Source organism: Mobula hypostoma, chromosome 15 (genome assembly GCF_963921235.1).
Source record: "Mobula hypostoma chromosome 15, sMobHyp1.1, whole genome shotgun sequence".
Lineage (NCBI taxonomy): Eukaryota > Metazoa > Chordata > Chondrichthyes > Myliobatiformes > Myliobatidae > Mobula > Mobula hypostoma.
This window is the reverse complement of record NC_086111.1, coordinates 22,030,533-22,053,576: the sequence shown is the minus strand read 5'-3', so window position 1 is coordinate 22,053,576 and position 23,044 is coordinate 22,030,533. Positions and strand designations below refer to the sequence as shown.

The 23,044-nt window shown below is 42.9% G+C and overlaps 1 protein-coding gene across 1 annotated transcript in view; it reads left to right on the top strand.

The window, feature by feature from the left end:
- The first annotated feature begins 8,124 nt into the window (after positions 1–8,124).
- Positions 8,125–23,044, top strand: part of LOC134356744 (interleukin-1 receptor-associated kinase-like 2) — a 68,460-nt gene continuing 53,540 nt past the window's right edge. Inside the window, exons 1-2 of the mRNA XM_063067836.1 lie at positions 8,125–8,297; positions 19,443–19,622. Coding sequence (XP_062923906.1) covers positions 8,198–8,297; positions 19,443–19,622 — 280 coding nt within the window. The 5' untranslated portion in view covers positions 8,125–8,197. The remainder of the gene's footprint in view (positions 8,298–19,442; positions 19,623–23,044) is intronic.

Here is a 23,044-nt window from a genome sequence, read left to right as displayed (position 1 = left end):
AAAAAGAACCATTTGAAAAGTTTGCATTCTGAATTTTTCTTATGTATATAGCTGGTATGAAGGTGCAATAAGTTCAGGAGCAATGTAATGTACATCATATGAAATAAGCAAGAAGTCAGACATGATACCTTTATACTATAACTTTGTGATAGAAAGAAGGTCCTTATTTTGTTCGATTGAGGTGGCAAGATATCCAGCCAAATATAAATAGAATATATTATCCTATCAGAACCTGTTGTAAATGTTTCGTGGTAATGGGTGATGTGTTGAGACAACCACTTAAGTAGGAATCTCACTTAATTTTATGGAAAAGCAAAGTTATATAAATTTGGAGCCAACATTGCAAGGTCTCATTTGGTTAGTGTTTGGGAAATCCAAGTTGCAAGAATAGAGACTATCAATGAAAATGCAAGGGATTGTAAAAATTTAAGAAGTGCATGCGGAAAATTCTGATGAGATTTGCTCAAATTTACCTCAACTCATTTTGCAAATGAAGTCCAAAGGTGAAGGTCTGATCCCTCGTCCCTTTTCCATCCTTGGTCTGAGCAACCTGGGGCCCCCACAGAGGGTGAGCAGCCGTAATGATAAGCCGCAGCTGTCTGGTTCCTCTTCTCAGAGGAGTGAGATAGATCGGCTGGTTGAATAGTGCCATAACAACAACCTTGCACTCAATCCCAGCATGATCAAGGAATTGACGGTGGAATTCAGGAAGGGGAAGTTAAGGGAATGCACTCCAGTCCAAATCAAGGGATCAGCAGTGGACAGGGTGAGCAGCTTTCAGTTCCTGGGTGATAACATCACTGACGATCTATCCTGGGCCCAGCACCTTGATGCAATTATGAAGAAGGTACACCAGCCTTATTGTTAGGAGTTTGTGGAGGTTTGGTCTGTCACTAAAGACCCTAACAAATTTCTGAAGTACCATGGAGAGCATTCTGAAGGGCCAAAGCACACAATCAAAAAAAAAACTGCAGAGGGTTGTCAACTTAGCCTGCTCCAACATAGACGTTAGCCTCCCAACCATTGAGTACATTTTCAAAAGGTGATGGCTCAAAAAGGCGACATCCTAATTAAAGAACCCCACCACCCTGTGCACAACCTCCTGAAGACACACTGACTTATATATCTTATTGTAATGTATTTGTATATTTTATGATTTGCTCTCTACTGCTGACATAAAACAACAAATTTCATGACATTTGTCAGTGATAATCTGGTTCTATTCCTTTGCACAGGCTAGAGGTATAATGTAAAGTTGACTTGAATTCTCAGGTTGTAAAGGTGACATCTTTACTCAGAGGTTTAGCTATTAACCATATGGTTATACTGCACAAGTTAAGATTGTACTGTGTTGGGAGTAATGCAATGGAATGCACATTGTCTGACTAACAGAAACAGAGTCAGGGTAAGTGGGTCAATTCGTGCTGGCTGTAGGTAACTCGCCGAGTGCCACTGGGATCAGTGGTGGGACCCTGGCAATTTACAATGGAAGTTAATGACTAAGTTAAAGGGACCAAGTGTACAATGGCCAAATTTGCTGTTGATAGCTGGGATAGTTGTGAGGGAACCATAAAGAGCCTGCAAAGGAATGTGAATAGGCTGAATAAATGGGCAAGTAGTTTGCAGACCTACAGGAAGGGAGAAGCAGGAATCGTTATACAGACTGCATCATAAAGGATGAAAGATGAGGCTGAGGCACTGCTGAAGATGCAGAATTTATCAGAATTTGTTGTATCTTATATCCAAATGGCTCTGAACATTTCCATTTAGATCAGCAAATTACACAGAGGTCTTGGAACTTAAAAAGTAAAAAGCAGAATTTTAAAGTAAGGAGTTCAGGGATGGAGAGAGAGGGATGGGGGAAGTGGTGTTGTGACTAAGATTGGATCAGCCATAGTCCTATTAACTGCCAGAGCAGGCTCAAGAAACCAATTGGCCTATTGCTGCTATCCTATTCTCTTACGTTTTAGAATGTCCCACCACACTGAGGTAAAAGTATCAAAAGACAACACACCACATTTCATATTTCCTTTATTTTTCATTTCAACAATGGATGCTATTTGGCCCATCAAGACAGTGCCAGCCCTCGGAGCACACCATACAACCCATTCCCCTCTTAATAAACTAATCTCTCTCACATGCCTGTCAACGTCCCATGGATTTTCCTGTGCCCATCCACATTAGGTGATTAACCTACTAACATGTCTTTGGGAAGTGTGGGGAAACAAAAGCACCATGATTAAATCCACATTATTACAGGGGAAACCTGCAAAATGTATTTTAACTATGTAGGTTGATCAGACTTGGGTCCAGTTTTTGTGGATCTGACCATTTTAGCTTCCTCTGAAGCAATTTGACAAAGCAATGGAAACTAACTCGGCCCGAAGCAGTGGACATCCATTCTTAGCCTATCTTTCTCCATTAATAAAATGCATAAATTATTAGAGAGAAACACATACAGTAAGTGTTTACTGTACCTGTCAGCCACCTCCTAGATTTGCAAGGTTGAGATTTCTTCTTGCATCTCTTATGTTCTGGGTTCTCTACCACGTTGATGAACATTGCATCAACTCCAGTGACTGATGGAGGAGAGGGTAAAGTCAAACAGCATGAAAACAGCCCCTTCAGCCCAGCTGTTCCATGCCAACTGAAATACTTGTCCAGCCATTCGCCAGTACTTGTTCCATAACTTTTCTTAACCTGGCACTGAGTCTGTCGCTGTGACTCCGAAGGGAAGAGAGGAGAAGAGGTGAGCTGTGGTGAAGAAGGATTCACTGGTTAGGGGAACCCACAAGAGGTTCTGTGGATGAGAACAAGATTCCCAGGTGGTATGTTGCCTCCCTGTACCAGGATCAGGGGCATCTTCGATAGCGTCCACAACATTCTTAAGCGTGAGGGTGAGCAGCCAGAGGTCGTGGTCCATGTCGGTACCAATGACATGGGTAGGAAGGGTGATGAGGTCCTGCAAAGTGATGTCAGGGAGCTAGGCGCTAAGTTCAAGGACAGGATCTCCAAGATTGTGATTTCAGGATTGCTACCTGTGCCGTGTGCTAGTGAAGCCAGAAATAGGAAGATCGTACAGTTTAACACATGGCTAAGGGTACAGGAAGAAGACCTTCTAGGGAAGGTGGGACTTGTACAGACGGGTGGGTTTGCACCTGTAGCGGAGGGGAACAATATCGTTTTGAGAAGATTTGCTAGTGCTGTATGAAAGGGGGTTAAACTAGAATTGCAGGGGGATGGGAACCAGAGTACTGGAGCCGATAGTGGGATTAAAAGAGTTGGAATGGCATTACTAGTTGGGGGACATGTAACAGCAGTGCTCAAACACAGCAGGCAGGAGAGCTCGTTTACTGAGAGTATGTGGGTGGGACTGAGGAATAAGAAAGGAATGATCGTATTATAGACCTCCAAGTAATCAGTGGGATTTTGAGGAGCAAATTTGTAGAGAGATTGCAGACTGTTGCCTGAAACAGCTGAAGTAACTGACTCCAGTAATAACAAAATAAAGTAACTAAAATAACTGAAACAACCAGACCCAGAACACGAACACTCTTGGAACACAAGTATTTCTCTCAAGTGAAAAAATCAAGGATCCAGTTGCACAAGGAGGCATTGAGACCTAGGATTTGAAACTTATTGATAAGCTTTGAGGGGCTGATAGCATTGAATGCCAAGCTGTAGTCAAGGAAGAGCATCCTGTTGCACTGTATGTATCTTCACTGTCCAGATGTTCCAGGGTTGAGTGAAGAGTCAGTAAAATTGGTGCAGATCCAAGTAACTCCTCAGGCAGGAGTTGATGCTTTCCATGATCAACCTCCCAAAGCACTTCATCATGGTGGGGGTTTGTACCTGCCTCAACTACTTTCTCTGGCAACTCACTCTATTTACACAGCACCCTCTCTATGAAGAAGTTGCCCCCTGGGGGCCTTATATACTGTAGGAAGGATATGGAAACTTTTGAGAGAGTGCAGGGGAGATTTGCCAGAATGCTGACTGGATTAGCGAGCATGTCTTCTGGGTATAGTTTGAGCAAGCTAGGGTTTTTTTCCCTTTGGGAGCGAAGGAGGATGAGAGGTGGTTTGGTAGAGTTGTGCAAGAGTATAACAGGCATAGACTGAGTGGATAGGCAAAGAATTTTTTTTCCCAGGGCTGAATTTTTTTTTTCAATTTTATTTAGAGATAAAGTGCAGAACAGGCTCTTCCAACCCTTTGAGTCATGTCACACAGCGTCCCAGGGATTTAACCCTAGCTTAATCACAGGACAATTTACAATGTCCAGTTATCCTACTAACAGGTACGTCTTTGGCCTGTGGGAGGAGGAAACCCACGTGCACATGGGTAAGAAAGTACAAACTTGCTTACAGAAGATGCCAGAATTGAACTCTGAACTCCAACACCCCAAGTAGTAATAGCGTCACGCTAACCCCAATGCTACCATCATGCCTACTACGAGGCACATACGAAGCAAATAGCTAATATGAGGAGGCATAATTTTAAAGTGATTGGAGGAAAGTATCGTGGGGGGGATGTCAAAGGTGATTTTTTTTTTACACAGGGAGTGATGGCTGCATGGAACATCTTGTCGGGGGTGGTGGTAGAGGCAGGTACATTAGGGACATCTAAGAAAGTTGGATTATAGAAATTGGAGAGCTATGTAGATTGATTTTAGAGTAGATTAAAAGGTCGGCATGACCTGTGGGCTGAAGGGCCTTTGCAATGCTGTAATGTTTTATGTTCTAAATCTTACCCCTCACACCTTAAACCTATGCCCTCTAGTTTTGGGTTCCCTTTCCCTGGGAAAAAGACTGTATACATTCACCCTCGATGCCCTTCATGATTTTATATACCTCTATGATCTCCGCTCAATCTTGTGAATGGAGTCCTAGCCTGCCTAAACTCTCCCTATAACTCAGGCCCTCATGTCCTTGCAATATTATCATAACTCTTGTCCGCACTCTTTCCAGCTTAATGATGTCTTTCCTATAACACGGTAACCAAAACTATACACACTATATTTCAAGTGCAGCCTCAACAACATTGTATACAAGTGCAACATAATGGCCCAGCTCCTATATTCAATATCCTGATATGCGTGGTCAGCTTTCCCAGCTCCCTCCTCTTCAATTTTCCGAAGCATTGAAAAGATACTGTCTACAAATTTAGTCTCGAATAAATCCCAGAAACTCTGGATTTATTTTCCTTGGGACAAAGGAGGGGCAGGTATATGGAATTCGAGAGACAGGATAAATAGCAGGATGTTTTTCCCCATAACTCAGGAAGTTATGTTGGAGCTTTATAAAACTCTGGTTAGGCCATACTTGCAGTGTTACATACAGTTCTGGTTGCCCCATTCATGGAAGAATGTAGAGTTTTGGGAAGGATTACCAGGATGCCTATTGGAATAGAGGGAAGGAGCTGCAAGAAAAGGTTGGAGAACCTTGAGTTGTTTTCTCTGGAATGACAGAGATTGAGAGGGGATAGAATATAGAACATAGAACAGCACCGTGCAGGAACAGTCCCTTCATCCCACACAGTTGTAATGAACCAATTAAATTAGTAATCAAACGGCCAATGAAACTAATCCCCTCTGCCTACACAATATCAATATCCTTCCATTCCCCTCACATCCCATGTGCCTACCTAAACATCTCTTAAATGTCCCTAATGTATGTGCTGCTACCGCCGCCCTAGTCAGCACATTCCAGGTACCCACCACTCTCTGTGCAAAAAAAACATGTCCTTCGCATCTCGTTTGAACTTACCTCCTCTCACCTTAAATGCATGCCCTCTAGTAGTAGACATTTCAACCCCGGCAGAAAGATACTGTCTACTCTAACTATGCCTCTCATAATCTTATAAACTTCCATCAGATCTCCCCTCAGTCTCTGCAGCTCCAGAGAAAACAATCCAAGATTGTCCAATCTCTTATTGTAGTGCATGCTCTCTAATCCAGGCAGCCTCATGGTAAACCTCTTTTGCACCCTCTCCAAAGCTTCATCATCCTTCCTATAATGGAGCAACCAGAACTGTATACAATACTCTGGTCTAGAGTTTTATAAAGCTGCAACATAACTTCTTCAATTTTGGACTTAGTGCCATGACTAACGAAGGCAAGTATTGCCATATGCTTTCTTAACCACCCTACCAACCTGTGCAGCCACTTTCAGGGAGCTATGACCCTGGACCCCAAGATCCATCTGCTCATCAACAGGGGTTTTGCACTTAACAGTGTACTGTCTCTTTATATTGAAGCTGCCAAGGTGAAACATTTCATATTTAGCTGGCTTAAACTGCATCTGCTGTTTCTCTGCTCTTATCTGCAATTGATCTATAACCGGCTACTTTCTTTGCCTCTCTCCTACGCTCTCAGAGAACTGATAAATCACTAAATAAACGATAGAAAATAATAACTCTTAATAATAAAATAATAACGATAGAAAATAAAAACATCTGATAGATGTTTATAGGATTACGAAAGACGTAAGAGTTAACAAATTTCACGATATTTGCCTGTGATATTAAATCTGATTCTGATTCTGACTATAACATAGAGCGTGTAGGCAACCAGTATCTTTTTCCACAGGGTTGAAATGTCTCATACCAGTGGCCATGCATTGAAGATGAGAAGGGGTAAGTTTAAATGAGATCTGCAAGGCAGGTTTTTAAAGAGAGATCAATGGATGCTGGGAAAGTGCTGCCAGTGGTGGTGGGTAAATACAATACAGGCATTTAAAAGGCTTTTTAGTTAGACATATGAATGTGAAGAAAATAGAGGGATATGTATATTGTGAAGACCGAAGGGATTAATTTAGTTCAGTATTTAATTGCTAGTTTAATTAGTTAGACACAATGTTTGTGGATCAAAGGGCTTGTTGCTGTACTGTACTGTTCCAGGCATATCAACTTGAGGACAAGAGGTTGAGAGAGGATCAGAGTAAGAATATTTTCTTGCAGAGTGTTTGGAATCTGAGAGGTTGGTGGAGGTAGACTCTCACAACATTTAAGAAAGGTGTAGCCTACACTTGAATTACCAAGGCATAGAAGGTTATGAATCAGGTCCTGTTACAGGCTACTCCCAGGTTAATAACATCCAATTCACCAACACTTAGACATACAAATGTGTTGAATGCTATTAAGTTCAAAATTTCACTGTAAATACTATGTCACTTCATAGGAACAGTAGTTTTCTCTCCCCCTCTCCCTCTCTCCACCTTTAGAAATCGTTGTGATAGGAGAGAGGAAAGGAGATTGCTTTTGCTGTTGTTGTTCTGCTGAGTTATGTTGGCGCTGGAAAGTTTGGTCACACTTGTGGGCTGCGCGTGCACATCTTTAGGCTGTGTTGGTTGTTAACACAAACCATGCATTTTACTGTAGATTTCAATGTACATTTGATAAATAAATTAATCTGAATCTTGGGTGTATTTTCAGCCAGTCGTTGAAATACTGTGGAGGTATAACGACTAATGCGAGCGACTTTGTATATTTTCCAATTTATGGTCAAATTCTAATTAAGGACCCTGTTAAAACTGAATCCATGTGCTACACAGGAGGGGCTTGTAATGGGGATTCGTACAGGTACTTGATAGGAAGGTTCTTGATGGCTGGCATGAATGCGATACGCTGAAGGGGCCATTTCTTTGCTGTACTTTATATCTCTATAACTCGGCAGGTCAGACAACATCAGTGGCAGGAGTAACTTTTTCAGGCGTTGACAGGGTCCGTGCCTCTGAGGCGAAGGGATCAGCATTAAGCCCACTTCATCCTGCCCAATAGCAGATGACTGACGAGCGCCAACCGCCAGGTCTGTGGTATTGACGCCCGCGGGACTCGGGTGGCTCTACGAAGTACAAAGACAAAAATGTTTTTTTTAATTTCTGCTATATTTCCAGTGTTCAGCCTCTGCGGTGTTTTGCTTTTTATGCAGAACAGGCGTCTAGTATGTAGTTTCGATGCACTGGGGAACTGGGGAAATGCTCGATACAGTACAGCCACCAAACACGTCGCTTGCTGCTGATAGCACGAACTTTCAGTTCGACATTTCCTCTTCGTGACGCGAAGGAAGGGTGCAATCTGTCAGGCTATTTCCTTTTGAAATACTCAAGAAGTTTGTGTGTCCTCCGGTCTGCCAGTCAGTTGGTGGTTTTCAATCAAGAAGGATTGAAGTGGAAGACAGAGACGTCAGCAGAGAAACACAATGACTTCTCAATATTTTATTTATGACATTCCCGCCAAGATTATGGAAGAGTTTTATGTGGTGATGGACACTTTGGCTACTGGAGTATGGCGTCAGTTTGGTAAGTGATTGCGGGTCAGTTGTTAAGAATAATTGCTGCTTAAGCTCCGACCAATTGGATGAAGTCAGTCAGGTGAAGGCAGTCGCGAAGGGTGGGGGGGGGAGAAGTTTTAAAGTATTTCAGGAGCCCCAGACTTTTGGATATATCACTCCTCACTGTTTGAGATTGTGTTTCACCGGTCCTTTTTGCTGAAACCCGCCTAAGCATCTTCGTGGTCAGAAGACTAAAAATCAAAACCCATACCTGGAATTAAAAAGAGTTTGAAACGCTCAGAGGTCTTGGTCCATTCGTAGAGAGAGAAATAAGTGAAGGGTGTACTACTCTACATCAGCTCAGTTTCTCTCTCCACGGATGCTGCTTGGCTTCCCGAGTGTTTCCAGCATTTTCCACCTGATTTGACAAGAGTTTTTGTTTACACTGACTTCATTCACCATTATTCAGTACTGATTTATGGTAACCCGTGCAGCCTTGCTATGTCATTAGCGTCAGAGGAATTTTTCAGGTTTGATTCATGCTTCAGTCATATGCAAATAGGAAACAATGAGACAACCGGATACGTGAAGGAAAGCTGGATTCTCCCCACCCCCCTTCCCCGCTTTCAGGACGCTCCCTTTAATATCAGCGTTACTTCCGCGGCTACTTTCTTGGTCAATAAATTTTGAAATCAGACTTGACGCTTCTGGCTACTAATTTCGTTATATCCAAGTTCTGGTCAAATCGGATTTACCGATACAGTAACATTATTTATTTAACTACTTTGGCGGAGTGAAACTCCCCCGTGAACTTCAGGTACAACTGGGGTGTCAGGGCATCACTCCCTGGCCTATGAACCTCCGAAAGTGGTGGTAGACCACCTTCTGAAGGTCTATAGTCTGCGATTTCGGTATGTTGCTGCAAACCGGGGTGACTAGACGGATTAACGTGATTAACTCTATATTAGCCGAAAATCAGTACCGAAGGCTTGTTAACTTTTTCAGTGACAGTCTCTCGGGATTGAGGATGGCTTGCTTGCATTCTGGTATTGATGGAATGAGAATCAAGCTTATTATCACTGCCGTATATTGTTAAATTTACTGCTTTGTGGTAGCAGTATTGTGAAATATATACTATAAATGTCATAACGGGGGCGCTGGTGGCGGACCCAAGTGCAAGACACAGACACTGAAGTACTAGGAACAGGACTAGGTGTGTCAATCAAGCAAGGGAAGTGGGGAAGAAACGACGCTGGACAAGACACAGGCCCTGGATGAGGCTAGGATACAGGGTTTGGGCTAGGACTAGACTAGGAAAGTGGAACCAGGACAAAGAACTAGGAACTTGGAACCTGGACGAGGACTCCGAGCCAGAGACTGGACAGGGACCCGGAACCTGGGTCATAACTCGGGCTCGGACTCCGGATCTAGGCAAGGACAAGACATGACAAGGTGGCAGGACGCGGGACTCCAGGGCAGGACGAGGCACCGGAACTGGATGAGGACACAAAGCCAAGACTTGGATTTGGGAGACAGGAACACAGAGCCTTGGTCGAGGGAGACAGGAATGCAGAACACAGAGCCTTGGTAATCTTGGGAGACAGGAATGCAGAACACAGAGCCTTGGTAATCTTGGGAGACAGGAACATGGAACACAGAGCCGGACCCTCCTTGGGAACAGGACGTAGGTCTGGGACTCATACACAGAATGCTGAACACAACGAGATGGTTCTCAACACAAGGTAGCAGCAAATGGCCGGACCTACCTAGCAAAGGTGTGGATACAGAGACGGTTCCCTACTCAAGGTAGCGGCAAATGGCTGGACCTAACTAGGGAAGGCATGGACACAGAGACAGTTCCAAACATTGAAAGACAGTTCCTTATCTAGACACAGCAAGGCTCCAGTGGTAGAACTTGACAGCGAGGATAAGCGAGGCTGCAGAAGGAAGGGGAAGGGGACAGTCCAGCCCAAAATCAGAATCGTGTGCCTCAATTAAGGCACGCAACAGTACGAGGGAAAACCGGAAAACCTGGAATACAGATCGACGGACCGGTCCGTGAACCGGAATGCAGACTTCATGGACTGGACCATGACAATAAATTATGCTATAAATTACAATGAAATATATTTAAAATAACTAGTGCAAAAATAGTGAGGTAATATTCATGGATTCATTACCCATTCGGAAATCTGATGGTGGATGTGAAGAAGCTGCGCCTAAAACATTAAGGCTCCTGTACCTCCACCCTGATGGTAGTAATGAGAAGAAAGGATGGCCTTATTGGTATGGGTCCTTAATGATGGATGCTGCCTTTTTTGAGGAATCACCTTTTGAAGATATCCTTGATGGTGGGGTGGCTAGTGCTCATGATGGATCTGACTGAACTTATAACCCTCTGCAGAATTTTTCTAATCCTGTGTATTGGCCCGTCAATACCAGATGATGATGCATCCAGTTGGAATGCTGTCCATGGTACATCTATACTAATTTGTTCAGAGTATTAGGTGACATACAATATCTCCTTGGAATCCTAATGAATCATAGCTGCTGGTGTGCTTTCTTCGTAATTGCATCAACGTGTTTGGCCAAATTTAGATCTTAGAGATGTTGACACCCCAGGAACTTGAAGCTGTTCACTCTTTCTAGTGTTGACCCCTTGATGAGGTCTGCTGTGTGTTCCCTCAACTTCCTTTTCCTGAAGTCCACATTCAACGTTTTGGTCTCACTGATGTTGAGGGCAAGGTTGTTGTGTGGCGACACCACTCAACCAGCTGATCTACCTCACCCTTGCATACCCCCTTGTCACCACCTGAGATCCTCTCAACAATTTTGTCATTGGCGAATTTATAGATGGCGTTTGCGTCGGGTCTATCCAAAGCCACAAAAGTCCAGAACCCTGAAGTCGTGCTTGCCTTCCAGGACAGTCATGAGCCCTAAGAGCGGGTCCCAATCCCACAAAGAATCAAAGTCAGAGTGTAACTCCAGGTCAGGGTCTTCAAAAGTACCTTGAAAAGGAAAAAAAAGAAATATCAAAGATAGAAATAGAGATGTTTCCAAAGATGCGAGCAAAGGAGTCGCCATTTAGCGCCATCTTGACTTTGCTATGCCCCTCCACCCCTCAGAGTACTTGCACATATGTTAGTTAATATATAATTTGTTAGCGTGTTAGTACTCATCGTGTGACATACTGTGTGCTGCTGAGGAGGCGATAGATGCAGGCTCAATTTTAACATTTAAGAAAAGTACATGGATGGGAGGTGTGTGGAGGGCTGCGGGCCAGGTGCCGGTCAATGGGATTGGGCACAATAACAGTTCAGCTTGGACTTTTTGGACTGAAGAGCCTGCTTCTGTGCTGTGGTTCCCTGTGACTCTAAAAGCTAATCGTGTGTCAGTGATACTTTACCTTTTATAAGTACTGTATGCGGACAACAGAAATAAATTTATGATGAAATATCACCCACAAACCTTTGCAGTGCAGACATTGCGTGACTTCTTTAGGCTTTGGCAGAAGGCCTTTTTATACAGCTTGTCAGTGTAGACCACATCCTAGGTACTCGTTGTCTTTCATGCAAGACAGATGATGAGTATTAATCTTCTACGTAATGTACATTTACTTTGGTCTCTGTAATGTGTATGACCGTCTGACACAGGGACTTTCAAGGACTATTTATAACTCGTGTTCTCAGGATTCTTAAAAAAAAATTGCAGTTGGCTTTTTGTCAGTCTTTGTTTATGTATAGTTTTCATAAACGCTAATATATTTTTTTATTTTTGAAAGATTAAAGATTAGCTTTATTGATCACATTTACATTAAAACATACAGTGAAATGCTTGTTTGCATCAAATCCAATCAGCGAGGGTTGAGCTGGGCAGTCCACAAATGTAAGCAAGCTTCCAGCACCAACATAGCATGCCAACAGTTCACTAACCCTAACCATCCATCTTTGGAATGTGGGAGGAAACCAGAGCACTCGGAGGAAACCCATGTGGCTACGGAGAGAACGTACAAACTCCTTACAGACAGCGGTGGGAATTGAACCGCAATCTTACAGTGGCGCTGTAGAGTATCGCGCCAACCGCTACACTCCTGTGCCTGCCCCTGTTAATTACTGTACATGCCTGCAAGAAAATGAATCTTAACAGAGTTAGTGGAAACATATACATACTTTAATTAAAAAATTACTTTGATCTTCCTTTTATTTTCCACCTATTTGAATTTGCACTTTTAGATTGCCTGAGGTGATAGTGGAAAACACATTCAATATTTAATCTTCAAAAGGAATTGGAAAAGTGGGTGAAAAGGCAAAGGTCAAAAAGAATAGGTAAATGACAGAAAGCTCCCTCTGCCAGAAAATTGGTGCTGGTAAAATGGGCCTAATCTCTCCTCTGATATTAAGGGCTCAGGTGTTGTGTGAATCTTGTGGGTCTCCACACTGTGTTTTTGTGTGGTGGTAATACTAATTCAGTCTTTCAAGTTCCACAGGAGATAGCTCAGTAAAAATTGAAACCTATGTATCTGTAATCTAGTTCTAAGCTACTGTAATCTGTTTATTTGACTCGGCACAGTTCAAATGCCATCTATCAATTTTGCTGATAACAACTGTTGTTGGCAACGTTTCGGATGGATACATGGAGGCCTACAGGAGTGAGATAGATCAGGAGATTGAGTGGTTTTGCAACAACAACCTTGCTCTCAGCATCAGTGAGACCAACAAGATGATTGTGGACTTCAGGAAGGGGAAGTCGAGAGAACACACACCAGTCCTCATTGAGGGGTCAGCGGTGCAAAGAGTGAGCAGTGTCAAGTTTCTCAGTGTCAGCATCCTTGAAGATCTATTCTGGGCCCAACATCTTGAAGCACTTATGAAGAGGGCACATCAGTAGCTATATTTCATTCGGGGTCTTTTAGGAGATTTGCTATCTCATTTCTACAGATGAACCAGGGGGAGCATTCTCACTAGTTGCTTCACCGTCTAGCTTGGAGGGACCACTGCACAGGATCGGGGAAAAAAAGTGCAGAGGGTTTTAAGCTCAGCCAGTTCCATCATGGGCACCAGCCTCCCCACCATCGAGGACATCTTCAATAGGCGATTCCTCAAGAAGGTGATATCCATCGTTGAGGACCTTCATCGTCCAGAACATACCCTCTTCTCCTTGCTGCCATCAGTAGGAAGGTACTGGAACCTGAAGACACACATTTAATGCCATCAGATTTCTGAATGGACTATGAACCCATGAACTCTACCTCACCTTTTGCTCTCGTTTTATTCTACGTTTTTAAAATATTTCTTATTCTAACATTTGTATGTGTTGCAACACACACCAAAGTTGCTGGTGAACGCAGCAGGCCAGGCAGCATCTCTAGGAAGAGGTACAGTCGATGTTTCAGGCCGAGACCCTTCGTGAGTCCTGACTTGCTGCGTTCACCAGCAAATTTGATGTGTGTTGCTTGAATTTCCAGCATCTGCAGAATTCCTGTTGTTTGAGTATTTGTATGTGTTTCTCTTTCTTCAAATCTTTATTATTATTATCCAAAATTTATAAGAGTACATCGAAGTAAACAACACTTACAATGTCTCAAGGAAAAAAACATTATTACAGGTTTCCCCCGCCATCCGAAGGTAGAGCGTTCCTATGAAACAGTTCGTAAGCCGAAGTGTCGTAAAGCGAAGAAGCAATTACCATTTATTTATATGGGAAAATTTTGAGGGTGTTCGCAGACCCCAAAAATAACCTACCAAATCATGCCAAATAATACATAAAACCTAAAATAACGGTAACATATAGTAAAAACAGGAATGATACGATAAATACACAGCCTATATAAAGCAGAAATACTTTTCCACAATCATTGCTGGCACTATTCTCCGGAGCAAAAATCTCACGCAAGCGCTCTCGGCAGAAAATTTCACGCAAGCGCTCTCAGCAGAAAATCTCACGCAAGCGCTCTCAGCAAAAACACTCTCTCCAGTAATACACTGTACTGCTGCCATAAAACACAACAAATTTCATGACGTATGTCAGTGATAATAAACTGATACTATTCTGATTATGTATTCCCTTGTATAACTAACTCAGCACTTCCAGTCAGTCAGTGTTTAGTTGTAAATTACAACTGACATTACGCTAGATTACCTTATAAGGGACAGATTGCCAAACATTATTCATAATAAAATTTTTCAAGTATTGTTTCCTTGCACAAATACTATTTCCTCTTTGATAAATATTTATTTCCAATTTTTAAGTAGATTGTTTTGATAAAGTATGTTTTAAACAGGTATACCCAACCTCAACTTCACTAAATGACTCCACCATTAAACCCTCAACACTTAATTTTAACATTTCTTTTTATTCTTGTGCTCACATGCAGACATATGTCAGCCAGGGGAGTATGCAAGAATTAAGGTCAGATTGCTTTGTCTATGGGACGCATTAAAAGCATGCAGGCATATGTGCTTTTCCTCAATGATGCCTGTCGCAAAGAGAACAGAACACGCTAGAGAAACACTATTGTCAGGCAGCACCTGTGGAAAGAGAAGCAGAGTTGAAGACTTGGGTTGATGGCCTTTCATCAATGAAAGATTGTTGATTCAAGATGCAAATCTATCCGTCTCCCAATAGAAGCCCACCCTTCCTGGGGAACATTTCCCTCCGGAGCTTCCTCTCCTCGAGGATCTATGGTGTGGTCTTTTTCTGCTGAACATTGTGGGCATCCTATGTTGGCGCTGGAATGTCTGGTGACACTTGTGGGCTGCCCTCAGCACATCCTTAGGTATGTTGGTTGTTAATGCAAGCAGCACATTTCACTGTATGTTTTGATATACACAAGACAGATAAAATTGAATCTTGGCAGACAATGCTTTGGTGAAATTGGGCTAATTTCAAGCACATGTATGGAACTCTGAAATATAAGCAGAAAATGCTGTATACATTCAACTGGTCAGGCAGAATCTGAGGTGAGAGAAGCAGCATGAATGTTTCAGGTTGAGGAGCCTTGGATCTTTCCTGCCCTACTGAGTCATATAGTCACATAACACAGAGCCAGGCCTTTTCATTCATTGAGTATTTACTCACTTTCTTACATCTCTTGGGAGTTGTACACTGGCCTCCAAACAGTGGCCAGGTGTGGGGTATAAATTACAATGGTAGATAAAAAAAAAGGCGTGTAAAAAGGGCGCACCGTTCACTTGTCCAGCGGCCTCCCGGAGACAGAGAAGATAAACCGCGCTCCATTGTACTTAGATTCCTTCGATTCAAGAGCAAGGCGGAGATTCTACGAAGGGCCTAGGTAAGAAGAGGGTGTTTTTGAACAGGAAGTTAATATACTTCGATCATGATTACCCGCCCCCCCCCCCCGGCAGTCCTACAGAAACGGAAGGAATATTCCGAAGCAAAACGAATATTAAAGCAAGAAAAGATTAAATTCCAAATCCCGTACCCTGTTAAACTGAGGGTATTTTACCAAGAAGGGATACAGCTATATCAGACGATGGAAGAGGCAACTACAGACATGAAGAACAGAGGACTGCCCATTAGCGTGGTCAAACCAAGGGAAACTCTGGCTGACCAGTTATCCCGAACTGCTTGGGAAATAGTAAGAGAACCTAGAAAGCAGGGGATGGGAACAGGACGAGAGAAGGATTTTAGGAAGAGATTGTCAGTTCTCCAAGGGCAGCCCTCACCTCCTCCAGAAGAGCCATAAGGTTTGGCCAAATTTAAAAGTGCTGATAAACTAAACGGAAGCAAAAATAGATGGTGATATACCTATCTCGAGAAATATGTGTCATAATGTGGATTTTATATTACTCAATTTTTTTAAAAAAATCATTTATTCATTCCTTTTTCCCCACCTAAATGAGAATATATACATGGGAGGAATACACAGGGAAATCATTTCTGTGTAATGGACATAGTTTATTTTTACTTACTTTTATAGGTACTGCAGCGGGGGCCATCAACCCATAGGTAGGAGGGACTATCCCCCACGGCTAGACGTTTCTTCTAGCCCAACCCAGGGTCATCTAGAGACCCCAGCCTTGGAACCACACCTTCCTTACCTTTCTTTTTATTATTCACTTTTCTTGGTTCTTATTTATTCAGGGAGTAGATCGATTAAGTTATATTCTGCAAATTTCAATGATATACTGACAGATAAATACACTTGGAGAGTAAGACCATATATTTTGGGTATAAACCTCAAGAATGGTCGAAAAGAGATAAATATTTAATGAATGTACTGCTGGTGGCTGGTAAAAAGACCCTTACCAGGAAATGGTTATCTCAGGAGAGCCCAATTTTAAATGTATGGATGGAAATTACAATGGACATTTACAAAATGGAGAAGATAACAACATCTGTTAGTCATAAGTTGGAACAATTTTATTCATACTGGAAAAAATTGTTTAACCACATAACATCTCATAGGCCTGATCTTATTCTCACAATCAATGAATATGTTGTTAAAAAAAACACTCCCTACTCTGTACATAGTTTTCTTCTTTCGATTGTTCTTTCTTTCCTCTTCTTTCTATAAGAGTATACTTCAGATAAAAATAATGTGGAGATTTGTGACAGATATGATTATATGATATATATGTACAGTCTGAAATACATCCTATGGAAATGTTTGTTTAATGATGAAACTCAATAAAAAATAAATTACAAAAAAAAGGAAGGAGGACACTGCAGAGGGAGTGTCCACTGAGTCGGTGTGGGTGGAAGTCAGAAACAGGAAGGGATCAATCACTGTGCTGGGAGTCGTCTATAGGCCCCCAAATAGCCCTCGGGACACCGAGGAGCAGATAAGCAGGCAGATTTTAGAATGGTGCAGGAAATACAGGGTTGTAGTTATGGGTGATTTCAACTTCCCTCATATTGACTGGCACCTCCTGACTGCAAGGGGGATAGATGGGGCTGACTTTGTCAGGAGTGTTCAAGAAGGATTCCTGACACAGTATGTGGATCGGCCGACGAGAGGAGAGGCCATACTGGATCTAGTTCTGGGTAATGAACCTGGTCAGGTGGCAGACCTCTTGGCGGGGGAGCATTTTGGTGAGAGTGACCACAACTCCCTTAGCTTCAGCATAGCTATGGAAAAGGATAAAAACAGACAAAATGGGAAAGTGCTTAACTGGGGAAGGGCTCACTATGAAGGGATAAGGCAGGAACTAGCGAGAGTAAATTGCAAAACAGATGTTCAAGGGTGAAAGCACAGAAGTAATGTGGAGGAAGTTTAGGGACTTCTTGTGCTGGGTTCGGGATAGGTTTGTCCCACTGAGACAAGGAAAAAATGGTAGGAAAAGGGAACCGTGGCTGATGAAACAGGTGAGGCAAGTCGTCAAGAGGAAGAAGGAAGCATATGTTAGATATAAGAAGCAGGAAGCAGGAGGGGCTCATGAGAAATATAGGGTAGCCAGGAAGGAGCTTAAGAAAGGACTTAGGAGAGCTCGAAGGGGTCATAAGAAGATCTTGGCATGTAGGATTAAGGAGAACCCCAAGGCGTTCTATGCGTATGTGAAGAACAGAAGGATGACGAGAATGAAGGTGGGGCCGCTAAAGGATAAAAAAGGCAACATGTGCCTGGAGGCGGAGGAGGTTGGGAAATTCCTAAATGAATACTTTGCTTCAGTATTCACAAGTGAAAAGGACCTTGATCAGGGTGAGGTCGAAATAGAACAGGCCTGTGTGCTGGACAATGTGAAGATTAAGGAAGAAGAAGTGTTGGATCTTCTTAAAAACATCAAGATTGATAAGTCCTCAGGGCCGGACGTGATATACCCCAGGTTGCCATGGGAAGTGAGAGAAGAGATTGCTGGAGCAGTAGCTATGATCTTTGAATCTTCTTTGGCTGCAGGGAAGGTGCTGGAGGATTGGAGAATGGCAAATGTAGTTCCCTTGTTTAAAAAAGGTAATAGGGAGAATCCTGGGAACTATAGACGGGTGACTCTTATGTTGGTGGTCTGCAAACTATTGGAAAGGATTCTTAAGGATAGGATCTACGAGCATTTGGAGAAGTACTGTCGGCTCAAGGATAGTCAACATGGCTTTGTGAAGGGAGGGTCGTGTCTCACGAGCCTAATTGAGTTTTTTGAAGAGGTAACAAAAGAAATTGATGAGGGTAGGGAGGCAGATGTGGTCTACATGGATTTTAGCAAGGCATTTGACAAGGTCCCCCACGAGAGACTCATCGAGAAAGTTATGAGGCATTGGATCAGTGGAACCTTGGCTGTTTGGATAAAAAGTTGGCTTACAGGAAGAAAGCAAAGGGTAGTAGTGGAAGGAAAGTATTCTGCCTGGAGGTTGGTGACTAGTGGAGTGCCATAAGGATCTGTCCTGGGACCCCTGCTCTTTGTGATTTTTATAGATGACCTGGATGAAGGGGCAGAAGGATGGGTGAGTAAGTTTGCGGAGGAGCACCAGAGAGAGGTGATGGGCAGGTAAGGAAATAAGGTGAGAGAGGGAAATGGGAATGGGGAATGGTGAAGGAGGGTAGGGGGCATTACCAGAATTTTGAGAAATCGATGTTCATGCCATCAGGTTGGAGGCTACTCAGGCAGAATATAAGTTCGGAGGAGCAACAGCTTGTATCCCATTTGGGTAACCTCTAACCTGATGTCATGAACATCGATTTCACGAACTTCCAATAATGCCCCCCCCACTTCACCACTCCCCATTCCCATTTCCCTCTTTCACCTTATCTCCTTACCTGCCCATCACCTCCCTCTGGTGCTCCTCCCCCCTTTTCTTTCTTCCATGTCCTTCTGTCCTCTCCTACCAGGTTCACCCTTCTCCAGCCCTGTATCTCTTTCACCCATCAATTTACCTGCTCTGTACTTCACCCCCTCCCCTGCCTTCCGGTATCACCTATCACCTTGTGTTTCTTCCTACCCTCCCCCTACTTTCTAACTCTGACTCCTCATCTTTTTTCTCCAGTCCTGATGAAGAGTCTCGGCCCGAAGCGTCAACTGTACTCTTTTCCAAAGGTGCCTGCTGAGCTCCTCCAGCATTTTGTGTGTGTTGCTTGATTTGCAGCATTTGCAGATTTTCTCTTGTTTGTGATTGGAAACATCAGCTTGTTTTCAATCCTTTTACTTACATTTTTGTTCATGGTGGAAGGGAAGGAAAACAATAAATGATCAATATATTCATCCTCTTAAAACTTCCCTTACAGCCTCTCGCATCATCACTGATCAGACCGAATTAAGGAACATTGAGTCTTGTGGCCGAAAGCCCAGCAGCAAAACCAGAGAGCTGATATGGGCTTGGGGAATGAAACAAGCCACTGTCCAACAGCTTCTGAACGTCCTGAATGAGATGCAGCTGTACAGAGCTGCCCGTGTAATTATGTCATGTAAGTGTGCTCCATTTAGATAAAAATACTTACCACAGAATTTGCTTTTGAATGGCTAATACTGAGCATATTTATTGGAACTGTGATGTTACTGCATTAATTATAGAACCATAGAACACTACAGCACAGAAAACAGGCCATACGGCCCTTCTAGTCTGTGCCGAAACATTATTCCGCTAGTCCCATTGACCTGCATCCAGTCCATAACCCTCCAGACCTCTCTCATCCAAGTACCTATCCAATTTATTCTTAAAACTTAAGAGTGAGCCCACATTTATGTCAGATGGCAGCTCGTTCCACACTCCCACCACTCTCTGAGTGAAGTTCCCCCTAAACCTTTCCCCTTTCACCCTAAAGCCAAGTCCTCTCATATTTATCTCTCCTAATCTAAGTGAAAAGAGCCTATTCACATTTACTCCGTCTGTACCCCTCATAATTTTGTAAACCTTTATCAAATCTCCCCTCATTCTTCTACGCTCCAAGGAATAAAGTCCTGTTCAATCATTCCCTGTAATTCAATTCCTGAAGATCCGGCAACATCCTAGTAAATCTTCTCTGCACTCTTTCAATCTTACTGGTATCCTTCCTATAGTTAGGTGACCAGAACTGTACACAATACTCCAAATTTGGCCTCACCAATGTCTTATACAACCCCCCTATAACATCCCAACTCCTGTACTCAATACTTTGATTTATGAATACCAGGATGCCAAAAGCCTTCTTTACAACCCTGCCTACCTGTGATGCCACCTTCAGGGAATTATGCATCTGAACTCCCAGATTTCTTTGCTCCTCCGCACTCCTTAGTGCCCTACCATTTACTATGTATATCCTACCTTGATTTGTCCTTCCAAAATGCAACACCTCACACTTGTCTGCATTAAATTCCATCTGCCATTTTTTAGCCCATTTTTTCAGTTGGTCCAGATCCCTCTGCAAGCTTTGAAAGTCTTCCTCGCTGTCCACAACGCCTCCAATCTTAGTGTCATCAGCAAACTTGCTGACCAATTTACCACATTATTATCTAGACAACAAACAACAATGGTCCCAGCACAGATCCTTGAGGCACACCACTAGTCACAGGCCTCCAGTCTAATAAGCAATCATCCACTACCACTCTCTGTCTTCTCCCACACAGCCACTTTCGACTCCAGTTTACAACCTCTCCATGGATACCTAGTGTCTGAACCTTCTGAACTAACCTCCCATGTGGGACCTTGTCAAAGGCCTTGCTAAAGTTCATGTAGATAACATCCACAGGCTTTCCTTCATCTACTTTCTTGGTAACCTCCTCGAAAAACTCTACAAGATTTGTTAAACACGATCTACCATGCACAAAGCCATGCTGACTATCCTTAATCAGCCCTTGGCTGTCCAAATACTTGTATATCCGATCTCTCAGAACACCTTCCAATAATTTACCTACTGCTGATATCAGGCTCACCGGCCTGTAATTACCTGGTTTACTTTTGGAGCCTTTTTTAAACAACAGAGCAACATGAGCTACCCTCCAATCCTTCGGCACTATACCCGTGACTAAGGACATTTTAAATATTTCTGCCAGGGCCCCTGCAATTTCTACACTCATCTCTCTCAAGGTCCAAGGAAATATCATGTCAGGCCCAGGGGATTTATCTACCTTTATTCACTATAAGGCAGCAAGCACCTCCTTCTCTTTAATCTCTATATGTTCTATGACACTGCTGCTTGTTCCCCTTCCTTCCACATACGCTATGCCAGTTTCCTGAGTAAATACTGATGCAAAAAAATTGTTTAAGAACTCCCCCATCTCGTGAGGCTCCACACATAGATGACCAGTTTGATCTTTTAGGGGACCAATTTTGTTCCTTATTTTCCTTTTAATCTTAATATACTTATAGAAACCCTTCGGGTTTACCTTCACATTATCTGCCAAAACAACCTCATGTCTTCTTTTTGCCGTTTTTCCTGATTTCCTTCTTTATTATTTTCTTACATTTTCTATACTCTTCAAGTACCTTATTTGTTCCTTATTGCCTATACCTGCTATACACCTCTCTCTCTTTTTTCTTAAGCAGATCACCAATATTCCTTGAAAACCATAGTTCCCTATGTCTGTTAACTTTGACTTTAATCCTTGCAGGAACATGCAAACTCTGCACTCTCAAAATTTTGCCTTTGAATGCCTTCCACATACTGAACACATTCTTGCCAGAAAACAACTTATCCCAATCCACTCTTTCTAGATCCTTTCTCATTTCCTCAAAATTGGCACTTCTCCAATTTAGAACCTTAACTCAAGGACCAGACCTATCCTTGTCCATAATTAACTCGAAACTAATGACATTATGGTCAGTGGACCCAAAATGTTCGCCTACACTTCTGTCACCTGACCTGCCTGGTTCCCGAATAGGAGATCAAGTATTGCATCCTCCCTCGTTGGTACCTCTATATATTGATATAGAAAACTTTCCTGAACACATTTGACAAACTCCACACCATCTAACCCTTTCACAGTGTGGGTGTCCCAGTCAATATATGGAAAGTTAAAATCCCCTACTATTACAACTTTCTGTTTCTTACGTCGTTCTGCTATCTCTCTACAGATTTGCTCCTCCAATTCTCTCTGACTATTGGGCGGTCTATAATACAACCCTATTAGTGTGGTCACACCTTTCCTGTTCCTCAGCTCCACCCATATGGCCTCTGTAGACAAGTCCTCCGGGCTGTCCTGTCTACACACAGCTGTGATATTCTCCCTGACTAGTGGTGCCACTCCTCCCCCTTTCATCCCTCCCCCTCTATCACATCTGAAAAAATAGAACCCCGGAACATTAAGCTGCTCGTCCTGCCCCTCCTGCAACCAAGTCTCACTAACAGCAATAATGTCGTATTCCCATGTGTAAATCCATGCCCTAAGCTCATCTTGCCTTACCTACAATCCACGCCCTAAACTCATCCTGCCGCAAGTAATGACAGATTCTGTCTATGCTATTTGCATAAATGTAGAGTTGGAATTCCCTGGGAGCCCACATTGCAAAACTGTTTGTCATACTCATTCAACCACACCACAGTCCGATTAATACTGAAAGTAAAAACTATTACACTTATTGGGAGAGCTATTGAATTATACAGTGCATAATCATGCCCTTTGGCCCATTAAGTCTGTGCCAGCCATTAAGCATTCACTTAAACTCATTGTGCGCTAACCTAATTTCTGCCCTCGTGTTGACTCCTCTCCACTCTCCTGTTTCAAGTTCATCGGTAATCCCAAAACAAGCCTGCAACGCAGTACATGGCCTGTTAATCTCTTTTCCCCATTGAGCTCAGACAAGGGTTCTATGAAATCTCTCCTATCTTGATCTGTGTTGTCTTGTTTAACATTATGCTGCTCTCAGCCCAGAATTGATTTTATGATAAAGACTTCTGGACTCAATTACAAG